General features: G+C 44.1%; 1 protein-coding gene across 1 annotated transcript; it reads right to left on the reverse strand.

Moving 5' to 3' along the window:
• Nucleotides 1–24,390, reverse strand: LOC117877883 (alpha-fetoprotein-like). The gene is made up of 15 exons (XM_034771510.1): nucleotides 24,231–24,390; nucleotides 22,692–22,752; nucleotides 20,475–20,607; nucleotides 19,181–19,392; nucleotides 17,264–17,396; nucleotides 15,094–15,191; nucleotides 12,402–12,531; nucleotides 11,270–11,484; nucleotides 8,944–9,076; nucleotides 7,815–7,912; nucleotides 6,453–6,591; nucleotides 4,667–4,890; nucleotides 2,650–2,782; nucleotides 1,388–1,442; nucleotides 1–164 (listed from the first exon to the last, which is right to left on the reverse strand). Exons 1-14 carry the CDS (start codon nucleotides 24,313–24,315, stop codon nucleotides 1,398–1,400), a joined length of 1,839 nt encoding a protein of 612 aa, XP_034627401.1. The 5' UTR covers nucleotides 24,316–24,390; the 3' UTR covers nucleotides 1–164; nucleotides 1,388–1,397.
• Nucleotides 24,391–25,147: the final 757 nt, after the last annotated feature.

The raw sequence follows: 25,147 nt of genomic DNA on the forward strand, positions 1-25,147 counted from the left end.
GTTTATTCAAAGCTTTATTCATTATTGAATGAGAGATGAAAGTAAGAGCAGAATTGCCTTTGTTTCTTTGAATCAGAGGACTATGACAGTGACAACTAATAAGAAAGCAAGCAAATACAGCAAACAGGGCAGAGATGAACGTTATCTCCATCTTCACAGATGAGCTAGGAAAAATGAGAAAAATGAGTTAATTACAGTGGTAAACAAGAAAGTGGCTTTCTATTTTTGGTAGTGATAAATCACTTTAAATGAGCCACATTAAATCTGAACATCAAGGTATATCTGTTTGCAAACCTTTGTGAGGAAGGATTTTCTTTTAGAGATATTTGCCTTTTGGTATTTGATGGCATCACATACCCTCAGTTCATTTATATGGATAAACAGGAATGCCAAAACAGCCCCTGTTGCAAGTTACAGCAACCTCAGGGAGGTTTCCAGGGAGCCACTCTGCTGCAGGGGTTTGCCAGAGTGCAGCACATTCCAACTCTGTGTCCAACAAATCCTTCATCTGCCTTTATGCCAGTCTTTGCTCTACATCTGTTCAGAATGCCCAGCAAGACACTCTTCAGGCAGCTTTCTAGTTCCCCTTGTGCTGTCGTAGCATCGTGTGCATTAGCAAGTTAAAGTAGTGAATGTCTGTTCTGTACTTTCAACAAAGTGCTATTAAAATGCTAAGTTAATCGATGATGATGATTATTATGCAGTGACACAAGGGGGGTTTATAAGGGGCTAAGGGGGTGGCCTTTACACACTATGAATCAATGGAATCTACAGTTACACTAGCTAAGCTAAAAATTATAAAGGCTTTCAATTCTTATGCTGCACAGAATAAATCTGGAACAAGAAGTCCCACCTCCATGATACAGGGGCCTTGTAGTTGCACCAGTTTAACTTAAATAATTTTTCTACTCAATTTAGTTAAAGTGGTGCAAAACACTGTGTGGACACTCTTAATTTGAGTAGCTTACTTCAGCTTATTTTCCCTGCCCCTAATCATTTTGAGCTAAATTGACGTAAGCCAGGTGTCTATCCATTTAAAGAGTGTCCACACGGCCTTTAGTTCAACTGATGCAACGTTGGGTCTAGACTGGGCTTAGTGTTCCACAGCTGGCCAGGTGCATTATGGGGAGTTTCTTTGAGGCATCTACCATAGGTCACTGTAGGAGACTAGATAGTGGAGCCTCACTTGGTGTGAATTGTCACAGCTCCACTGACTTCAATAGAGCTAGGGCAGTGTACAGCAGCTGAGAATCTGCTCATAGTCTTTTCCACCATGGTAATTCATAAGTTCCAAAGCACACTTCATGGAAATTTGGACTAGACAGTCTCACTATTAAAATGCCGTTACTCCTTTATGTAATTCAGAACACATTTCCCCTGAGGTTACCTGCGATGGTTTATAGTGCCAATTGAGCCTGACTTTCTGCTATCAGTTTTGGACCCTAGGAGAAAAAAAGACAAAAGATTTATAGGTGTGAGAATCCTGGAAGAGAATGTATATTTGGACAGACAATATAAGCATCCTAGCTTTAGGAGCATTTCCTGTCATTTAGAAACATTCAGTCATACATTCTGTATATACATAAAGTTGCAACGTTATCTCTTCAAGAAATTTCACACAATTCCCATATTCACTTGGATCAACTCTGAAATACTTCAGTAGAACCCAAAAGGAAAAGAAAATCTCACTGTATTTAACACAGTTAAGGCTGCTACTCTTGGACTGAGATTTTTATGGAAAGATGCTGCAAAGATGCTACTTGTTAGAAAAGTATTTAAGGTACAGTTTCACTCTGAAAAGGGACTATAAACAGCGGTCCCTTCTACCTCTATAGAGCTGCTTGTTGTATGGATTCAGAGTCTCAAATTCTTCCTTTTATTGACAGAAATGACTGTTTACTGCATTTTACCCCTTAGAGCCTTGCAGAGCAGCTACAGCTTCGGGGGAGAGAGTTGGATTCCATTCTGGCTCAAGCAGTGGAAAGGGGATTGGTAACTAAATTCCAACTAAGGAATAGCCAACAAAAGGGGAGAGCGCTAAGAAAAAGATGAACAGAAATAGGGTTGGGCAGGAGAGAGAAGCAAAAGGAGGCAGTTGTGTGATTTAACAGTGAAATGAATCTAAACCAATATGGAAAAGAATGGGGAGACAGGGAGAGGAATGGAGCTAGGTGAAAGAAATTGAGAAATTCAGTCACTAAAAATCTAGGAAACAACTGCTTTCATCTAACGTTGAGACTATACCACTCCTCCCTTGCAAAGAGCTGGTCTTGAGGAGAGAAATTTAAATTAGAAATTACACCTCAGGAGAAACTGTTAGATTAGATTTGAGAACCTGTCCTCAGGCCTACATCAGTGAAGTCTCCTACAGGTCTTCAGCCCCTTGATGCTGTTAATACAGGGTGTGTTCTATAGGTGTAAACTTCTGAACATGAGCAAAAGGTTAATACTAGATGTATCTTAGGCAAACTTACATTCTTTGGCATTCTGGAGTTTATATATTTAGATGCAGGCAATATGGTTCCTTCTTTAAAAACCTAAATGGAACCATTCTGGCTAGTTGTAGTAGTTTTTTAAAATACAGATAGGTACACCTCCCAGGCCTGCCTTCCTTTTTGATTAAAGATGCATGGAAAAAAAGGGAGCTACCTCTTCTCCAAAGCATGCCTCATGGTCTTCTGCTTTGCAGCACTTTTCTCTCATGCCAAGAAAAGATGTAATGATGGACTTCAGTTGTTCATCTGTAATGGTGGGCTTATATTTGACGAGCCTGATGAGCAGTCTGAAAGGAGAACAAATCACAGCAATGTCTACTTAGCTTAAAGATATATAGCACATGAATTGCCAAAGAGCTTCTATGCCCTCAAATCTACAAATCCTTATTTCAAAGTTACATTATCATCTCCTTTCCTTTGTGTAGTTTCACTGGGCCTGGTCACTGCACCATGGACGAACGGACAGGTAGGTGGACATCTCTGCACCATTCCTCAGTACAGAGTAGTAACCTTTGCTTGTAAGGTTGATTGGCCCTTGTATGCAATTGTGCAAATGTTTTTGTAGCCACGTGTAACTTTGGCGACTCCAAGGAAGAGAAGGGCCCCTCCCTGCACCAGGACCTCAGAGCTCTGCCTGTTTGAACGTATGACATGAATAGTTGGGGGGGGGAGGGCAGACCAGCAGCTTGACTGACATGCTAGTCCACTAGCTACAGGCACCAGATGGCGCCCATATGGGTGGCATGGTTCATATGCGTGCACTGTCCCCACACAAACACAGCTCTCGGGGAAGAAAGTTAGTTGCCAAGGTGTCCATTTCCAGCAACAGGAGGAGATGCAGCTCCTCAGTTGCTCTCTGTGGGAAGAAGAGAGAGCACACTAAGACCCCAGGTCTCATTAGTTCTAAGGTGTGTGTCTGAGCCACTGAGAAGAGAGAAATATTTGGGTTCTGCCACTTTTGGGGACCAGGGGATGGCCCAGTGGTGCTCATTGGAAGTTGGGAGAGCCAGGTTTAGTTGCCTGTTCTGCTGCTGATTTCCTGTATGACCTTGGGCAAGTCACTTAGCCTCCAAAATGCCATGTGTAGACAATGCCAGATGCTGAGTGGAAGCAAGCCTCTAGCCCAGATCGACAGGGTTAGCAGGGGTCACACTAGCGCTCTATAAATAGCTGTATAGAGAGTGCTTTGAAGTTGCAGCTTGGGCTCTGAAGACTAGGGAAGAGGTAGGCTTCAGAGCCCAAACTCCGGGCCAAGCCACAACTACCAAGCGTTGTCTATACAGCTATGTTTAGAGCAGTAGTGCAGGCCTGGCTGGGAGGCTTGTTCCAAAATGCTGTGTAGACGTAGCCTCTGTGTCTCAGTCCCCCCGGGGTAAAATGGGAAGAATGCTGCTCCACCTCACAGGGGTCTTGGGCTAAAGACCTCAAAGATTCTGAGGTGTTAAAATACTACAGTTACAGGACCACATAAGCACCATAAACAGCCCTATTTATAAAGTTAGTTGTCTTAATGTTAGTGTCCTAAATCCATGTTTTGATAGCTAAATGCCCATTTTAAGAACTTATGCGCTGATTTAGGGGTCCAGATATGAGCAGTTAGAGCTCTAACATTTCAAAACTTAGCTAATATTAGGTCGCTCCGTTTTTGAGTGCTCATCTTGAGATATCTTAAAGGGGCTTGATTTTCAGAACACGCTGAACCCCCTTCTTCTGAAAAAAAAATCAGACCTCTTTCCGGCCTCTCATGTTAGGCACCCAAAAATAAAATTATGGTCAGCTTTAAAATTTTATACCTCAGGGATAAAATTTTCAGTAGCACCTATGTGAGTTAGGAGCCTGAATCCCACTGATTTTACCCGTGGTGCTTAAATAGCAACGTAGACACCTACATTTGAAAATTAGTTGCTTACAATGAAAGGCGGACAGGGAAACGAAGACCAAATAAAAAAACTGAACAAAACTTCAGGAAGCAAGGGTGGGAATATGGAGAATTGGTGAGGAGAAGAAATAAGTAAATATTTCTGGAAGAACGAGTTTTTAGCAAGGGATGTGAAGGAGGAAGAGGAAACAGTAGGTGCTAGAGAGAAAGCTGGGTAGACAAGAAGAGGGTGAAGAGTAGCTGGATGGTGATACAGAAGCTGGGGCAAACAGAATAAACAGGCATATCTTACTCCTGCTTCTTTTTCTGTAGCTCTGTCTCTTGAGTTGAACACAAGTCTTCATGGAAGGTGAACAGATCAGGAGTCAATGGTATGGGCACATACTTCTCATCAATTCCCAACTTGCTAAAGCACGGCCTTCTTAGAGCATAGGAGTTACTACAGCACTTACAGACATTAGGGTTTATAGTACTGTCATAGTGTCTTCTACATATTTGGCCAAGAATAAGGTCAACCTGTACGGAGAGAGAGAATTGTTTTTTACATTGGTATTTTAAAAAAAATAACAGACACATGCTATCCTTGGTAATTTCATGAGGGTTTCAACCTTTATAAATAAAAACCTTTATAATTTAAAGCAAAATTCCTTAAAAGGAAGCACCAGCCCACATTCCTACTGAAAGCTGAGTGCCATCAACACAAAATGGGGCCAGATTTTCAAACAGTGGCCTCCATGCATATGCAATTTAATGCGCTGTTGTCTGTGCACACAAATTATGGAATTTACACTGTGACTGACCCAGACCAATGGGGTACAGGAGTCTGGTAGAGAGCAAATATACTGGTCACTGGATGAGTAGTTTTCTGTTTCCTGAGTGACCAGAGCAGGGGCTGTACTAGAGTAATCAGGAACCTGCTAGAACCAGTTAAGGCAGGCAGACTAATTAGGACACATGGAGCCAATTAAGAAGAAGCTGCTAGAATCAATTAAGGCAGGCTAATCAGGGCACCTGGGTTTTAAAAGGAGCTCACTTCAGTTTGTGGTGTGAGTGTGAGGAGCTGGGAGCAAGAGGTGCAAGGAGCTGAGAGTGAGAGGGTGTGCTGCTGGAGGATTGAGAAGCACAAGTGTTATCAGACACCAGGAGGAAGGTCCTGTGGTGAGAATAAGGAAGGTGTTTGGAGGAGGCCATGGGGAAGTAGCCCAGGGAGTTGTAGCTATCATGCTGCTGTTACAGGAGGCACTATAGACAGCTGCAGTCCACAAGGCCCTGGGCTGGAACCAGGAGTAGAGGGTGCACCTGGGTTCCCCCCAAACCTCCCAATTGACCTGGACTGTGGGTTCTTCCAGAGGGGAAGGTCTCTGGGCTGTTCCCCAACCCACATGATGAATCTCTGAGGCAAGAAAATCAGCCAATAAGCGCAGGACCCACCAAGATAGAGGAGGAACTTTGTCACAACATGTGTACTTGATTTGTTTGCACCAACGGGGATTTGCAGGTGTATGTACATGTGATGCTGCAAAAAAATGGCATATGCTAAAGTACATGTGCAGGCCAGTTTGTGTCTCTTTCAATAATTTGGCCCATGAGATAGATGTATCAGTGATGGAAGAATGATATAAAGTTAATCATCCCAAGGGAGCAATGTTCTAGCCAGGCCGTATCTGTTCACAGCCTGGTTCTGCTCCCAAGATATGCAGGAGACATATGCTATTGCCTGCAATGGGAATGGGATCAGAATTCCAGTATGTGTAACTAATGCCCTGATTCAGCAAAGGACATGCTTCACTGTAGCCTGACGGTTTTCTTTGCAAAACTATAAGCCGGATCCTCAGCTGGTGTGAATCAACATAAATCAATTGACTTCAATGGTGATATGTCTGTTTACACCCCCTCATGATCTGTCCCTACACCTCAAGGCCAAGTCAGTGACCAGTTGTACATTTTGCTCCCTCATGGGGGTTCTGAGTTAGAGCTTCTCTCTAGACCCTGTGGGCAGTTGGAGATTGGGAGTAGTGGGGAGACAGCAAGGTCTTCAGGAACAAGTGGGACTAAGATAAGGAAAGAAACATACTCACTTTGCTCTCAGCACAAGGAAATACTTTGTCCTCACTTAGATGGCAGCACTTGCCGCCAACTGCTGCCATTTGCTTTGTGAAGTGGAGCAGCTCTCTGGATGACAGCTGAGGCATCTTCTTGGTGTAGCGGACAAGGAGCCTGAAAGAACAACCTCTCGATTACAGGTGGTCCAGCAAGTTAGTAATTGATGGGCCAAATCCTCAGCTGGTGTACATCAGCATATCTCTGACTGGAACGCCAACCATTTACGCCAGTGGAGGATCTAGTCCAATGTGTTAAAAGCCAATTGCTTTCCATTTACACGGGTGTAAGCAATAAGAATCAAGTCCTTTGTGTTTGCCTTCAAATACCACCACTCTACCATTGCCTTCAATGGGAGTCGAGGGACCTCATTTGTTCGCAAGACTGAACCCTATGTGACTTTATGGGAGGCTGCAGTAGGGCAGGAGATGGGCTGGAAAAGAACTCCCTTTCTTCATAGCCAACGTGATCATTAGCAAGTATGGCAAGACCAATACTATGGAGTGAAAGATGAATAGATTGATGGTTAAGCCAGGTTTGCTGGGACATTTCTCCTGTTCCAAAGGCCTTTTTAAAAGCAAATGTATTGATTTGAGAGGGACCAGACTGAGAGGGCAGCATATCCTGTACATCTCTTCAGAGAAGAAGGGCCCAATTCAGAAAGGCAATTAAGATGCCTAATGCCAAGCACACGCGTAATACGAGCGACTTCAGTCAGAGTACTCCTGTGCTTAAAGTTAGTCCTGTGCTTAAGAACCTTGCTGAATTAGGGCCAAAGCCAGCAGCCCTGTGAGCTTGTCCACACTCCCTATGCCCTAATGTTCACCAACCCTGACATGGTGGGACTGTCACCTGGGATTAAGCTGATGTTCAGTCTATTCAAACTTTGGTCCCTCTCCTGCACAGTTAGGTTTTTTGTTAATACACACGAGTGGGGCATATTACAGCACACACCGAGAACAGGAGCCTATGAGAAAGGGCAAAGCAACTCACTTTGAGCCATACTATGGCTTTTAAGTCAGAGCTCAGGGTTCAGAATTCAGCCAGAGGGCAATTGCACATCTCGGTGATCAGCAAACCTGACCTATATCATACACAGGAGACCAGGCAGTTTAACAAAGTATTTATTATCTTCACACTTCATGAGTTGAAATAGGGACCTAATTCATGAGCTAGAACGTTACCTTGACAAAACCTAAAGTTGTTTACACCAGACTGTAGCTCTATTGATGTCAATGGATCCACACTGATTTACACCACCTGAGGATATGGCCCCCCTGTTATTTAAAACTGGTAAACAAGGGTTGGATGCTCATTAGGAAACAAAACCCCAAACATACATGTTTTGGAGGAGGTACTCTCCGTGTGCCTTGTAGAAGTCGCAGTTTGTCTTTAGCAATTCCTGGCTTTCCTGGACTTGTTTTTTGAGCATTTCTTCCTGAAAAACAGTGTAACTATGTTGTTAAAGCGGTTAGTGTGCAATGCAGAATACTACTGCATCGCAATGCAGCTTTGATTATCCACAACTTCCTGTTATCTGACCTATCATTATATCTCTGCTGATTGCATTAAAGTTGCCCTCCACTGTCTGAAGCCTCAACTATCTGAATATAACTCGTGCATAGACCATTAGCCCCTACGTCTCTTAAATAACGGAGTTGATGATTATTCAGGGCCACATCCCTATGGGTCGTGGGGGACCTTAACTGCCACGAAGGGGAGCTCCAGGCCGTGCTGACCAATGTTGAGGACAATCAAGCAGGTGCATAGGGATGCTGAGAAGCTCATTGGTTGGAGCCCACAAAGGCCCCAAAGGGCTCAGGGATTTCACAGACCTGAGATCTCCCTTTCTTGGCACCTCTCTCTCTACCCATGTGAAGATCAGATAGGGCAGCACAGCAGTACTAGCTCCTTACGAGCCATCTGCATGGAGGTGCAAGGAAGGGGCAGAGGGATCAGTGATGTGGGACTTAGAATGCGCCCCTTAAAAACAAGTGTTTGTATGTGGAGAGAGGGCTCTGCTGCTATCCTCCCCTACTTCCTGTTTTCCAAGAGAGGGGCTTACTTGTCCCGAATGGGCAGGAGTCCCTCCCAGCTACCCGCTCCTGTTTGAAAAGCTAGCCAACTCTAGGATCAGTGCCCTGGGAGAGCAGAGGAGAGCTTCCAGCTGCCACTGAATAAGCAGATGCTGTCCCCCGCATCTCCTGCACAGGGATGTTCATTCCCCAGCAAAACCCCACATGGTTCAAATAATGGAAGAGGGAGAAGACTCCATTTGCCTTCCTGCAGACTGGAGAGTATAAAGCCTTATTACAACTGCTCTCTCCTTCGAGGAAACCCTGGGGTGCAGTTCCAGACCAGGAGAGTGGAAATGCTTCCACCTCATGCCTCAATCAGCATCGGACGATGACAGTTTGTGAAGGCTGCTCAGGCCTCCCGGTTATTTACATGAAGTACAGTGGCACCTACCCCTTTGCCGTAGCACTCGGGAGGGTTACTGGTTTTGCAGCAATTTTCCAGTAATTCCTGGTAGCCTTTACTAACTCTTAAAAGCATGAGATGGGAGAACTCAGGATGTCGTCTTGAGTACTCGTAGACAAATCTGCAACACGTGAATGATGTCAGCATTAGAAATTTGGGCCCTTCAAAGATTCATTAATGTTAAGGCTAGATGGCCCATTACTATAATCTAGCCTGACCCCCTGCAGAACACAGGCCATAGCATTCCACCTGGTGAGGCTAGCCCAGCAACTTGTAACTGAACTATATAGCGTACATCTGTCTGACCAACTCCTGCTGTCTGACTCATCCAAAGCGCTTATTATAATCAGCTCGGTTTGTTTAAAGCATAAAGATGATAAGCTTTGATGATAAGATGTTGTTCTTCTCAGGAACCTTTTAGCCTCTATGGTTGAAGTTTTTAGTTTATTTGACGTTAGAGGCCATTAAAGAAAAACTTGGCCCTATTTTAGCACAGGATTAATGTACAATTTGTATGTGGCCACTGACCACACATGCAGATTTCATTTATTTGCAGGGTTTATGCGAAAGATTAGCTATGTATTTATTTATTTTGGTATGCAGCGTTATTGGTCCTGATCCTGCTAGCGCTGAGCACCTCCTGGTCACGAAGTTAATCTGGCTGTTACTAGAACTGGTTGGGAAATGGATTCTATTTCCCATGAAACATTTAGAAAATGAAGATTTTTCAACATTGGCTAACTTTTTTGATGAATTGTTCAAAATTTCGTCAAAAATTAAAATAACAGAAACATCTTGGATTTTGAAATCCCCAACAATCGCTTTTCAGGGTGGGTTTTTTTGTTTTGTGTTTTTTGAGGGGGGGAGAGTATGAAAAACTGAAATGTTGTGAAAAATGCAAAAAGGTATTTTTCATCAAATCTTTTTGTTTAAAAAAAAAAAAAAAAAAAAAAAAAATTCATCCCGCTCTAACTACAAGACATTTTTAAAATGCATAGCTTAGCTTTAGCCATTTACATCACATCCAGGGCCGGCTCCAGGCACCAGCTAAGGAAGCAGGTGCTTGGGGCGGCCAATAGAAAGGGGTGGCACTCCATCCGCTATTGGGGCGGAATGTCCAGGTCTTCAGCGGGAATTCGGTGTCGGGTCCCTCAGTCCCTCTCTTCCTCTTTGAGCTGCTGCCGAAGAGGAAGAGAGGGAGTGAAGAATGGAGAGGCGCAATTGAGCTGCCGCCGAAGCTTTTGGTTTTTTTTTCCCGCCGCTTGGGGCGGCAGAAAACCTGGAGCCGGCCCTGATCACATCTAAATGCTAGCGAACTTCTTTCCAACAAGAAACCTTACATATGGTGTCATTCAGGTGAGGTAATAGGCTGATACTAACCCAGAAGCTGGCCCAGAAGATGTTGACTTTCACATTCATAAACAAAAGCATTGTATTTCAAACAGCTTCTGGGTGTACATCTGGGATGTGATCATGATTCCATTAAAGCCAATGGAAACTTTTTCTATTGATTGCAATGGGAATAGAATCAGAGCCAGAATCGGACTAAAGCAGACATGTTTAGATAAAGATCTGGGTTTAGTTTAGACAAGTTTATGGCTGAACCAGGGCTAACATTGGAATCTGGGATTGGAATGGACAGCACTGGAAATCTAAGATTTTCACCCTGTTCTTGGTCATGATCGACCAACCCAAATAGCGGAAAACTTATGAAGTCAGAAGTTCCACATTTGCTCCCATCCCATTCTCAAATTCAGCAGCATTGAAGGTTGTTTTTTTTCCCCTTTCTCTATTAAAAAAAAAACAACAACAATGGAACTAGCAGTATTCAGGTAAACCTCAGTAAAACCAAATAGCTCTGTGTTTATACTTGTGCTAACGTTTTTACATATTCCATTAAGCCCCTTTCAGAGCCAAAAATAACACAGTATTTCAGTTACTACATGATGGAATTATAGAACTAGGAGAAGAGCAGATCTTTCATTGTTTTAGTCACGTAAAAGGCTTACAAATGCATTAATAAAAACCCATGATAAATGTAAAGGCAAATACAAATAAAGGCCAATATTTGAAATAAAAACCTCTTGAAAATCAGGCATACTATTTTTTTGTTTGTTTTCAATAAACCGACTCAGTGCCTAAACCAGACTTAACAGGTCAATATATGCGCTTCTACACTGACTGCATTCCCACATACAGACTTAGTTCACAAGTTGGAGTTTTGCAAGCAAAGCTTTGCCTTCTAAATTGGAATGCTGGGCCTGCAACCCTTAAATGACAGAGATACACCAGAGTAGATTGAGAGCTGCATTACCGAGCCAGGAAGGCATCTTGTTCCTTGGCAAAGTGCTCACACACATCTTTGTCTTCTATGAACTCTCTGACTTTGGGAGACAAGTCTGCAGGTTTGTCATCATTTTCCAAGTTAACTATGCATTCACTTCGTTCCGTCTCTTGCTTTTCACAGCAGTCGCTGAGTTTAGTTGATACAGTATCTTTGTGGGCACAGACATAAGTTGACAGCTCTACCTGTAAAGAAATTAAAAAAGACTGGTACTTATGTCTGGTTTTTCTCATTGTTTTGCAGTTGGAAACCCCACCTTCAATTATGATTTTTAATACAGTAGAGCTTAGAGAAATCCCTAGCTGAGCTAAGGCCCCATTAATATCTACCTCTTAGCTGTTAGTGTTTTTCATCTGTACAGCTCAAGGTGTTTTTTGTGGAGGCCATGGGAGTTGTTTTACAAAGGTCAATATCAGTATCCTCATTTTACAGATGGGGAAACTGAAACACAGAGAGGTGAAGTGAATTGCCCAAGGGCAGACAGTGAGCCAGCAGAAGAAGTGGGACTAGAACCCTAGTCTTAGGTCACTGCTTTATTCACTAGGCAACACTGCCTCCCATTGTACTAAGCACTGTACATACCCATAGTAAGAGACAGTCTCAACCCTGAAACTCTTAAATCTAAATAGGCAAGACAGACAAAGTGGGAGAAAGAATTGCAACATGCAAGTAGAAGATGCCTTGAAGTTATTTAGGTGCCTAACTTCCATGGGATTTAGACACCTAACTACCTTTGAAGATGTGAGACAGAGTGATTAAGTGATTTGCCCAAGGTTACACGAGAAGTCTGTGGCAGAGGCAGGAACTGAATGCAGTTTTCCTGAATCCCAGTCTAGTGCCTTAGCCACAAACTCATCCTTGTGCCTTATGCTTTCTGCCTATTTCACTGCAAACAGTCACATGGAATAATTTAGCAGGATGAACAATTCTCATCTATGTATCAATCTTTCAGGCTTTAAATGCCTAATTTGGAGAACAATAAACAGATGCATAAAAGATCAGCAAAAAGGAACAAAACTAGAAGGAAGAAAACCCACTATGAAACCTACTTTTTTTTTTTTTTTTTATAAACATAGACATGGTAAATAAGTTATTCTTTTACCCTCTCGTGTATACAATCCATCATGTCACCATGACAACACTCCGTGTGCATGTGAGCAATATCCGTTGCCAGTTTGGTAGCAGTAGCAAAATCAATCTTTGGAAATTTTTGGCTGATTTGAACAAGTTTCCTAGAAAGAATAAAGACAAGTATTGTTTAAAACTTAGAATGCACTAATATGATCTCTAGCAGTGGCCTGCCTCTGCTGCCACTGAAGTTAATGATAAAAACTGCAATTGAATTAAGTGGTAAGGAAATTTGGTCCCCAATTCCCACTGAACTTCAATAAGAGCTGGTCATTTAATTCCCTTAGGATTCACATTAGTGAATCAGGCCTATAACTGGTACAGAACTACCACAGAAACACTCCAGTGGCTATTTAGAACTAGTTGGGCTGCATTTTTAAGTCAGACCAGCAGCCACCAAAGATCTAGGCTGGTGTAAAAGAGAGCAGAACTTGGCCATTATTTTAAAGCTGGCTTCCCCCTAAAAGTTAAGGTTTTAAGAAAATTATACTACACTTACATGTGGAGTTGCATGCCTAATTTGCATTCCCGATTACACATCCCGCAGGCCATCTGCATGTAAAAGTTGGGGTGGTTGCATGCCTTGAATCATAGTAACTGTGTGTTCAGGTGTGCACGTGTTTTTGTGCAGACATTTAGCTGCACATAAAGTTTTCTGCAAATCTGACCTGTAAGTTCTGTTATAAAATGGACTCCAATTAGAGTATACTTATTGCTCAGATGGCAAAGCAGTAACACTGAGTCCCTGCGCTTTACACATATCCGCATCCATCAATGTGCACAAAAATGATTTACTGTGATCTAAGTAATTTAAGTGGGGCCTGCAACCAATAAAGCTCTGTGGACTTTCATTTTATGGCAATCCCCTTCCTTTCTTTTTGGTAATCCCTAAAGTTGCCCTTGGCTGCTGGTAAGAAAAGGGGATGGCAAGATATAGTACTATCTGAGAGGATAATGTTTTCCCCTGCGTGCAGATGGGAGTTAGGGGCTTTAAATAATTCTGCAAAAAAACACTTAGAGCTTAGGTTCATCCCTTCAACCATCCTCGTACACAGTGACAGGAAAGTCCACAAGGAGGGTAGGTGTGGTGATGCAAGGTGACTCCACTGATGGGCCTTGAGCCAGCCAACACAGTCACATCAGCACTGGCTGGGGAGAGGGGAAGATTAGTATATTATATTAGCAGGATGCACCTGTTTATTACATCCCCTATGCAGCCTACAGCTTTAGAGCTTCATTCCACTGGTAACTGTGGTGTGATGGGATGTACCAGGCCCCCTGTTGGAGGCCTCGCAGTCCTACCACACCCTACCCCAGAAAAGGAGCAATAAAGGTGGGTCCTCCAGGCCTGCCTAGAAAGGCTGCAGGGAAGCAGCCAATCAGAGCTTAGCAGGCTGAGAAAAAAGGAGCTGCAGGGGCGGAGCCACTTATTTCCCTGGTGGGGACCAGAGAAGCAAGGATGGTGCTTGTTGCTGGAGCTCAAGGAAGAATCAGACGATGGGTTTGGTGATGTTGGCATTCCATGAGGAAGAATTTCAGCCCTGAGGTAAGGGTGAAGGTGAAGGGGCTATGTGGGAAGTGGCCCAGGGAATAGCAGCAGCAGTAACTATTATAGGAAGCAGCACATGGCTGGTATTTATAGGCTCCTTGGGTTGGGACCCAGAGTAGTGAGCGGGGCTGGGTCCCCCACACTGGCAGAGTGGCCTAAGAAGAAGGGGATAAGGCTTGTTTAGAGGCCCAAGTGAAGGGCAGGACTGAAAGAGCCTCCAGAGAGGAAGCCCTAGGGCACTGCTCTATACCAGGGCAGACGTGCCCTTAAAGTTAGCCCAGAAAGGGCAGAGGACTGAGCCCAGAGACCGGGATAAAGACATTACCGATTGCTCAGAGATGGGGCTGAAGACCTTGGAGAGGGACAACCATTTGTTGGCCTTCGTTACCTCAGAAGGGGTTTGTGAGTTCAATGCATATTAACTGTGTGACTTAGCCCGAAGGTTGAGCCACTGAAGACCTACCTGACGAGGGCAACAGCCCACAGGGGCACCGTGAAAAGAGAGAGAGAGAGTGAGTGCAGGTCTGCACCTGCTGACAGGAGGCGCTCATGAGAGGCTTCTATCATAGAAGGTAAGTTTAAAATTATAGAGCTGTGTGTCCTCCACTTCCTAGAAAGGACCGTAGTGTGTTGGGGGAGGGAGCCACTTCTGGGTTACATTCATTCAAGCTCTGATGCTATTGTAAATGCACATCCTCTGAGTGCTTCTCGGTTCTGCCTCCATCACCAGGCTGCACAACACTACATGGTGTCTTACAGGGGAATCCTCCCTGAAGCACATCCATCCTCACTGGCACAGGCAGAACCCCCTTGCACCAGCTCTAGCCAGCCAAAAAATACCCTGGTGCTTAACCATCCTTATCTCTGTCTCCTCCAGAGACAGCTTGAGAGTGGTTGCCAAGGAGAAGAGCTACAGTCTGGAGGCCTGATATTTTTTTTTAAAACATCTCAGGGCCTTGTCTTGTGTTCTTTGCACACCTCTTTCACAGGTACTTCAGTTCACTTTGTCTTCTAAAGACAAGCAGTAGGCTTCTGGCAGGTGTACCGGGAGGCGGGGAGGGCCTTTTTTCTAAGTAACCAAAATGTTGTACATTGAATAAACAAGCTACAGACTTACAGAGCCTTTAAGGCTCTTTCTCCAAACTTCTTCAGGATCTCACATGTTTGTTCCTCTACCAAGCCACTTTCTCTCACTGATTTCATCGCAGATGGTGCCTGTTATAAAGATGAGGTCAACCATTTAAAAAAAACATAACGTACTGGTCAAATGAATTAAGAAAACAGAATCAGAAATAGAGAATTTTAGCAGAAACACAAAAGAGTTTTTTCCTGCTTAGCTATAAAGTGTTCACCAAAGCAAAAGGAAGCCGGATCACATAGTTTTAATTTAGGGTTACCATTCGTCCAGATTCCCCCGGACATATCCGGCTTTTTGAGCTAAAAATAGTGTCCGGGGGGAATTTGTAAATGTCCGGTCTTCACCCCCCCCCCCCCGCAGAGCGCGCACGGCTAACAGGGCAGCCGGCCTGATGGTGCCACTTACATGGGGCTCCGACAGCCAGAGAGAGCGCGTCCTCCGCCTCCCCTGCAGCAGAGATCACTCCCTCCCTCCCTCCCTGCATTCGCCTCCGGCAGTCTGGAGCTCCTCCCCCACTGCTGCCCAGCGTGCTGGGACGGGCGAACGGCTCAGGCCGTTCCTGAGCAAGTTCACAGAGACATTAGGCGAAGGCCAACAACAAGGGAGCGAGGGGATCGGAGAAGAGGCAGGGAGGTTCTGGAGGGGGCAGTCAAGAGACTTGGGGGGGGGGTCTTTCTGGGGGTGGGGGTGTGGATAAGGTTTTGGGCAGTCAGGGTACAGGTAGGGGGTAGGGTCCTGGGGGGCAGTTGCGGGGGGGTCTTAGGAAGGGGCAGTTAGGGGACAAGGAACAGGGAGGCTTAGGTAGGGGGTGGGGTGCTGGAGGGCAGTTAGGAGCAGGGGTCCCAGGAGGGGGCAGTCAGGGGACAAGGAGCGGGGGGAGGGTTAGGGGTTCTGAGGGGGGGAGTGGGAAGGGCAGGGGCGGGGCTAGGGCAGGATGGGGGCGGGGCTCCTCCCGTCCTTTTTTTTGCTTGCTGAAATATGGTAACCCTATTTAATTCATGTGGCTGGATCACCAGCCTCTTATTTTGTTAGAGTTTTGTGAAATCCTGCCCATTAGAAACCCTTTTATTAAAAACTACTGTGTTTTTTAAACTGGGCACTTATGGATAATCTGCTCTGACGATCTACAGTACATATGCCTCCTTCTTAAGAGCTTCATTTTGCAAAGTGCTGAGAGCCTCTTAAAGTACTCAACTACACTATACTGCTGCCAAAGATGTTAGCGGAAGGTGAAGGTTCTCAGTACCACGCAGTATCAGGCCCCAAGCCAGTCTAATGCAGCTATTCTAATAATACAGTTAGCATTCTCCCATCCTATTGCACCAATATCTGATAAAATAAGTACAGCTACCTGAGATTCAATAGTGAGAAGGGTTACATCAGTACTACACAGACAGGCAGACATACAGAGAGAAGATCAGATACTTTGTTCATTTAGAATAACAGGAAAGAGGAATTTTAATAATAGAATGTTGACTGAGATTTTCAAACACTCTGGGTGACGTACAAGGCCGGCTCTGGCTTTTTTGCCGCCCCAGGGCGCCGGGAGGGAGGGCGGCCGGAGCCCCGGCGGGAGGGCGGCCAGAGCCCCGGTTGGGGCTCCGCTCTCCCCGGCGGCCAGAGCGCCGGGGGGAGGGCGGCGAGCCCCAGCCGTGACCCCGCTCTCCCCGGCGGCCGGAGCGCCGCACCGCGCTGCCCCCATCCAGGTGCCGCCCCAAGCACAGGCTTGGTGGGCTGGTGCCTGGAGCCAGCCCTGGTGACGTAGATACAGATGTTCCATTAATGTTAGGGGAAGTTATGTGTCTAAATCCCTTACACTGCTTTGAAAGTCTCAACCACCAATCCTAAAACGGTGTCCTCTCTTTGAAAATAAACTTTTTGTTGTTACCTTGAAGGCAGTGGGAGCTGCCAGTGCTCACTACCTCTGAAAATCAGACCATTTTTCTTAAGAGTCAAAGGCCCCAATTCAGGAAAGCACATGCTTAAGTCCTGTCCTGAATGGAAGTGATTGCTGGAAGCGGGGCCTAAATAAGGGTTTAGGTGACTAAAATGGAAAAAGCTGACCTTCAGCTCTGCTTCAAGCATTTCTCTAGCTATAGGAGACCACTAATCAAAACCTGAAGTAAATGTACATATTAAAACAAAATACCTTTTCATTGAAGCATGCATTCTTGTCATCAGCTTTGCAGCAGACTTTCATCAACTCCTCATAATGACCAGCACCGCTAAGAATTGTTGGGGAATACAGGAAAGGATGCCTCCTGGCAAGCTCGTAGATGTATCTAAAATGGAAAGGTGCCTTGAATTAACTTTGAGCGTAAGCTCCCAGGGCAGAGTCCAGATGGTTTGGATGGGTTGTAAAGTGTCATATGCACTTATGCTGCTCTATAGTTAATATACAGCAAAGCCTGTTATACCAGCAACCCCAGTCAATGCTCTTTTCCTGCCATTATAGCTGGGAACAGTATAAAGCAATGGGATTTAACATAAGGGAATTCTGTTGCAAAGGGGTGCTAAGATTTTACTAGAATTTAAGGGCTCAATCCTGCAAGGTGCTGAGTGCTCTAGGCCAGATCCAGCAACACATTTAAGCACATGCTTAACTTGAAGCACCTATGACTTCAAGGGAACTTCTCATATGCTTAAAGTTCAGCCCAAATGCGTTGCTTGATCAAACCAGTGTGGTTGGCGCCTTGCAGGACCGAGTGCCATGAAAGATGACCACAGTTAGCAGGTCCTAGAACAGGGTTCATTATAGAACAGTAATTCATGTTTGTTCTGGGGTATAATGGCCCTTTTGGAGCAAAGGGGGGCAGAAGACCCCATTCTGGGGAGTTGAAAGGTACAAAGGTCTTGAATGGGATAATGGGGGGGGGGGGGGCAGAAGCTGAGATGCCAGTTAGTTACCTGCCAGCACCTGAGGGGAAAAAAGTGAGTGCCAGGCTTAAGTAATGATAAAGCCACCTGGGGAAAGAGCTGAATGGAGGTTCTTATAAGGGAAGGAAACTCAGGGGTGCAAAGGAACCTGCTGGGAAAATCCAAGCAGGAAGAGTATGAGGAAAGCTCTTTAAGCAGGTTGGCTGGGGGAGACCCTGACTAAGCAGGGGAGAGAAGTAAGGGGAATTGGAGAGAGTGGGTAGGAAGGGGCCCAGAGAAGTTGCAGTACAGGTGAAGGAGCAGACTAGCTGTTCAGTACAGGGTCCCTGGACCAGGATCCAGAATAGATGGTGGGATTAGGTTCCCCTACTGGCCCCAGGAAAGGGGGCATACAAGCCCCTTGCAAGGATTATTGAGTGGGGAGGCTGCAGGCTGAGCCATAAAGACATGCTGAGGACTAGCCTCAGATAAGGCAGAAAGATTTTTTTTTTCCCTGTTAAGATGTTTCTGGGACTGCTAGTAGGGTTGCCAACCCTCCTGGCTTTGCTGGGAGTCTCCCAGAATCCGGCTCTATTTCCCAGAGGCTACTGAAGCCAAACTGGGAGATTTGAGGCAGGGGGTCTCCGCACACTGCCCCTGCCCCAAGCGCCAACTCCGCAGCTCCTATTGGCCAGGAACTATGGCCTATGGGAGCTGTAGGGGTGGTGCGTGTGGGCTGCAGGAGCGGCTATCAGAGTGATGTGCCAGTCACTTTCGAGAGCCACCCAAGGTAAGCACTGCCCGGCTGGAGCTTGCACCCCTCACCCCATCCTGCACCCCAACCCCTTGCCCCAGCCTGGTGAAAGTGAGTGAGGGTGGGGGAGAGCAAGCAATGAAGGGAGGGGAGGTGGAGGGAGCAGGCGATGGGGCCTCGGGGCAGCGGGCGGGGCAAGGGTGTTTGTGCGATTAGACAGTTGGCAACCCTCACTTCTAGTTTGGACAAATGTGACTCCAGAAAGGTTGGACTTAAGATGGTGACTCAGCCAGAGGGCCAAGTTACTGGCAGAGAAATTGTGACCGTGCAGGCAGCCCCAGAGAGAGAGGAGCTGTGGCATGCCCACCCACAAGGAGGCGCCTATTAGTAAGTTTACAGAGCTGAGAACCACAGCATGTAACTTATTCGATTCTAATATAAAATTAGTTTACTTACAAGCCCAGAAGTGCTAGTCGATCCTCTTGGTACTGTTTGCATCCCTGTTCAGCGTCTGGTTTTTCAAAAGGAGGAATGAATCCTGGTGTAGAATTTTTATGGGATAGAAAACATTCATTTCTTTCAGGGTCAGTTTTAGCACAGCAGGCAGCTAACCCATATTTCTCAGGAAGGCCTTGCTCATGGCAGATTTCATCCAGGAAAATGGCAGTCTGTGGAAAGAAGAAACATTTCTGTTTGTCTGTAGTTGCACTGTCTTTCCTCTTGTGGAAAGACCATTTAAGACCACAAACTATTGACAGAGCCATGACTCTCACAAACTGATTTTTCCCCCCTTTTTTTATTCCTTTTTACTTTGACTACAATGGGAATTGGATTGGGCCCTAAACTTGGAGGCCAGGATTTATCAAAATTGGTGCCTAACTTTAGGCTCCTAAATCCATGTGTAGGCAACTAAACAAGTGGGATGATTTTCAAACACAATGAGCACCCAGCGGCTCCCACTGAGGTTCAGATAATCTTCAAATCTTTACCCAAACCAAGATGGTTTGTCCACCTCCATATTCTTTTACCCTCTCGTGTATACAATCCATCAAGTATGACAAGACTCAAAGCCATGTGGGTTTGTGCATCTCTGATTAGAATTGAAACTGTGTGATGAAAAGCATCCTCCTCCCAACTTACAAAATAAGTTCAAGCAGCAAAATTCAGATCCAGATCTCAAGCTCCCCACAGAGCTGGGTTGCTCGGATCCAGGGTTTTGGTTCAACCCATTCTAACAAATAGGAGGCATGTGCACAAATCTAATCTAGATTTGGATACTGAAACAAAATTTCAAGGATATTTGGATGCAACATTTTTGTTCAGATCCCATCTCTGACAGAAAGTGAGACTGCTATGAGTTAATTGCTAAAAACAAATTAAGGCTCCTTTCTTGCTGCTAATGAGTGGCACCGGCTACTACTGAATGTAGTTACATTGACCTTAGATAGCAAATTTCTGTCTAAGCAGACTTTTTTTAAAAAAAAGATACAGACCAGGACTTTTCAAAAGTGACTAATGATTTTGGAGGACTTCAGTTTTTCAGTGCCTTACTTGAGATGCCCTAAAGTGAGTCTTATTTTCAGAAAGTGCTGAGCACTCATCCTCTGAAAATCAAGTTCCTTTGAGACACCTCAAGTTGGATATCCAAAATTGAAGCCCCTGAAATCACTAGTCACTTTTGAAAATCTTGGTCATGATAGCAATACAATCATGTTGTCTTGGCCACAATAATAATACTATCTTTGCTTACCAGCGGCTTCAGACATGTTGGGTCTTCCTTGCTGGCGACACATTTTTGTGCAAGGTCTGTGATATCTTTTACCATTTTAGCTGCTTCTTCATAAGTGATTTCCTGCACATTCTGAGCAAATATGGCAAGGACACTGCAACAAGATAATACTGTTACATAGATACCTAGCTATCAAAAAGCAAAATGGATTTCTTTAAGCTGTGTGGGTGCTACATCTGATCCAGAGGTCAAAGACTTCCTCATAGGAGCTGGTTGTATTGGCAGGGCTGGAGGACAGGTCTAACATAGAACCTGAGGTGCAACCAAAGACAGTTTTTCCTGACCTACTGAACCATGGTGGTAAAGTCAGTGTGGAATCAGACTTATATTCATGTTTTTGCATTGTGTAGTGATAAAATATGATGAAGATCCATCTCAAACCTACAGGAGAATGGCCAAAGAAGCTCAATGCTGAACCATTTGCTAAATGCTGAACTGAAGGCAGTTTAAATGAATTTGCCTTTCTGTAGCCATGGGAGAGCTAATGCATTGCAATAGAGATTTCCATTCCCCCATGCGTCCATTATCATGGCAAATCAGTCTCTTAAGTTCATATTAGTTGTATATCATAATTAGTATTTCTCCCTCTGATCATTAGGGTTATTGTATGATACCTTGGTCCTACTTTTTGTCTGGTTCCCACTCTCTCCCACCCCCATTCTGAAATGAAAATCCTCTGATACAAGAATATAAAATTAGAAGTTAGGAGGCAATCAAATTCCACCAAGACGCTTGCAGTTACAGAAAACTGATAGTGTGAAAGACCCTCACATCAGCCTTACCAATGATCCACACTCATTGTTCCCAGGCAAGGCAAAAAACCCTGAGAGCTCTACCAATATATCATGGAGGGATGGGTATGCTTTCTTGACCCCAGATTTGGCTGTCCGCTTAACTCTGAGTAAGAACCATCATAGTTAAGCATCTTAACCCTACTTAACTATGATGACAGCTGATGAACTCTCAAACATGGATCCTGTTTTATGAAAATGCCCTTAAGTTATAAAAATTTCAAAGAGAAGAATTTTCAAAGGTGGGTTTTTTTGTTTTGTTTTGTTTTGTTTTTGGTTGGTTGGGTTTATTTTGGTCCCTAAAACATCAGCTGCATTTCATAAGGAATCTGTCGCTGTAAATACTATCTGCATTGCTTGGGACAAACAAGAGCTTGTCAGAGCTTGAACGTCCCCTGTCCCTATGTTGTGTAGGCAGCAGAGATCCGCATTGCAGAGAGCGGTCTCCAGCTGGCAGTTCTCTTTCCTCCAGGTATTATTGCAGAAAGGCTGAAAAAGTCAATGGACTACAGTAAGGGCAGGGAAGAAATATTGGCAGGATTTTGCACAGTTGGCATGGATGTCCGGGCCATCTTTGGAAACAATGTAATGTGCCTTCCCAAAACCTTATTCTTGTTGAACGTGACAAAATCTAACTTCCCTGTAGTTTTGATCTTGGCTTGTCTCTAGCTGCCGTGTTTCCTACTAGCCAGAAAGTCTTTTCTTTTAAAACTCTAGTTACTTCAAACAGCAATGATCAAAGGATCTCCTGGAGGTGAGTTTATGAATTGGTGGGATAATGGGTAGCTAATACTTGGGACTAGATAGCGCTGTTCAGCTCGGCCCTGAGCTGCACCATCCCAGGAGGCACTGTAATTCATCAACAGCCCTCTGAGTCATAATTTCTCCCATACTGCTCCTTCTCCAGAGGGACAGCAATCTGCTACTGGTGGATAGCCTCTCCCTGTGCCCGCTCACTGAAGCACGCCAGCACTTCATTTGGGGGAAGGCTGCAACTAAGGTTCTGCCCATTCTCTGCTTCTCCCCACCCCCACTCTCTTCGTGCTGGCTATAACTGAGGACTGACAGGTGCCCAGGGCCCATTGGCATCTGCATATCCACAGACAAGCTCAGAGCAGTCTGCATAGAGCTGTAAGGGCCTGTTATTGCCCCGCTTCCTCATGGGGGGGCCAAAGGCCAAGTCCTCTAATTTGTCTCACTTTATTTGATGTTTGCTCTGACTTATTTTGTTGCTCCGAAGATCGACTTTTATTCCGCCAATATTTTTAAATGTATTTTTTTCAGTATCTGGCTCATTAGTAGTCTTTCATTTCTGAACTGGATAAAAATACACCGTAAGGATCATTGGCTGCACACTGTCAGCTGGATTGTTATCAGTCACACTTACACGCCTTTAAAATTCTCCTCGTGTAGCTCAGTAAAACAGTGGCCAAGGGTGTGTGTTTCGTCTGAAAAAGAAGATAATTTGGTCTTTGAATCACCAAATGTTTCATACATATGTGTTTTATGAAGCACTTTCTTGATCTGTAAAGGATAGTTGAATAGTTAGGGTGCTACCCGGACCTACAGTCACATCTCCGCTCTGTGTCCAATTTCCCATGTGACCTTGGATAGGTCTGTTAGTTTCCCTCTGCTTCTGTTCCCCATCTGGGTAATGGATGGGGGCAACAGTGCTTCCCCACCTTACATGGTGGTTATGATGAGAATAAATATGCTAACAATTAAGTGCTCTGATACTTTGGTAATGGTGGGCCAAGTACTTAGTACCTCAGTATCTTAAAACCTTGCTTAGTTATTTAAAGGGATCTTTTATCACTGGCCAGTTTGAGTTAAAATGGGGGATTATGTATTTAAAGTTAATGAGCTAAAATCAGCGCTGCATGAGTGGCTAAAACTCCTTTGAAGTTAATAGAGTTCACCCTCATACAAAATCTAACTATTTGCCCATGGGCATTTGTGGAAACCAGACTTTCAAACAGGAATCTCAAGAATGCCTCATTTTTCTAGGAATCTAAGATTCTTAGTAGGCCCTTTTTTTTTTTTTTTTTTTTTTTTTTTTTTAAGGACCTGCCTCTGCATTCTATAAAGTAAGTAGCTCCCAAGATGAAAGTACAATCAACATGAGTTTGATGAAACTCTGTGTGTTTAAAACCATCCTGCATATTGTACACCTCTAAGTAAATATTATACTGTCCCATATATTACATGGATACTCAAAGCATTAATAAGCCACAAACCGGAGAATGATCACGTGAAATTGGAAAAAGGTGGCACAGAAAACAGCTTCTAGATTTTAAATGTTAAGGTCTAGATTCTGCCACCGTTACTCACTAAAACTAATTGCACTGCTCACAGAATAAGGTACTAATCAATTTAAGTAAGGGTGGCAGAATTGGGCCCTAAATATTCACCCAGTTTGTTCTTCAAAACATATTTTAAAAAACACTAGATAGCACTAATAGTACTAAGACTCTTACTGAGAGAGGTATCAAACTGAGCATTACATATAAAGTCCAAATCCTGTTTACCTTACTCATGCAAATCTCCCACTAGTTCCCAATGACTTGCGTGAAAAAGGTGAGCATGATTTGGCTTGAAAAGAGACCGTGTACTTACAGAGTCTGACTTAGAATCTTAAATGTTTTCTAAACCATGTTCACAAATCCAGTAGGTAATCATGGTCATTGTATTTGAAATGTAGTAGCCTATTTTGAGAAGTCAGACCCACTGTGTGCTTTTGATCTTGTTCCTGTGAAGTCAGAGCCATTATATAATTGTGATGTACTATTCAGATGTATCAATTATAACTGTTAACTTTTTTGTTTTAGAATGGGCAATGACCATATGAGATCCCCAAATGACCACAACAAGTTGTGTGTGGACGTTATACGAAAGCTTATAGTTAATGTACAAGAAATATTCTTACCTACATCCCGATATCTTCTGGGCAGGGTTTTTGATTCAGCAAAGCTTACCAAGAAAATAAAAGAAATGAATGTTCCCCACTTCATGGTGTCAGATTTGGGGGGGCCTGGAATGTATGTGAAAGGTAGAAAGACAGAAGAAAGGTGTTTCTTTTATACTCTTCTCCAGTAATGTCTGGTTAATGAAAAAACCCTTTTGCTGTCGTATCTGACGTTAAAACTTTTGGAATATTCCTGCTAATAATTAAATAGATAAAAGTATTTGCTCATTATGTTTAACTGGGCATCTTGTCACAAAAAGGCCTTGTAGATTCATTAGTCTTTCAGAATTTAGACAAATAGCCTTTTGTAAATTACCTTATCTCACTACAAACAAGATGTTTAAACAAACTGATTTTTCATTACTGTGCTCTTTATCCTGTAGCCGATATACAAACTCTTCCACCCCCACCAGCATATGTTCAAAGGTGAACTGTTCTGCTAGCAGTGCATAGGTGGTGCCCTGTCAAGTGAAAGACCCCGAGTTCAGAAGTAGACTTGTAACTCTTGCTTTCTAGATTGTTGAGCCAGCTCTTACCCCAGCTACAGTGCCACAGTGGTGGAAAAATTGGAATAAGGTACCATGTAAGATACTCGAGCTGCAAAATTATCCATTCACACTAGAACGTCTCCAAAAACTTGAAAAAAGTCTCTAACCTTCTCCCAGAACTTGAAACGAACCTGATCTGAAGGCTGCAGAATGGAAGGGAAATGCAAAAAAAAAAAAAAAATCCTGTTATTTTAGTGACTTCTGTTTCATTTGTTCATGCTACAGTGATCACCATCAATAAATAAAATATTAGGAGACACATAATGTAGTTTTAAAATTGTAACAAGAAACGAAATAGGAAGGGCTGGAGTAGGAGCTATGCATTACGCT

This window comes from Trachemys scripta, chromosome 5 (genome assembly GCF_013100865.1).
Source record: "Trachemys scripta elegans isolate TJP31775 chromosome 5, CAS_Tse_1.0, whole genome shotgun sequence".
NCBI lineage: Eukaryota > Metazoa > Chordata > Testudines > Emydidae > Trachemys > Trachemys scripta.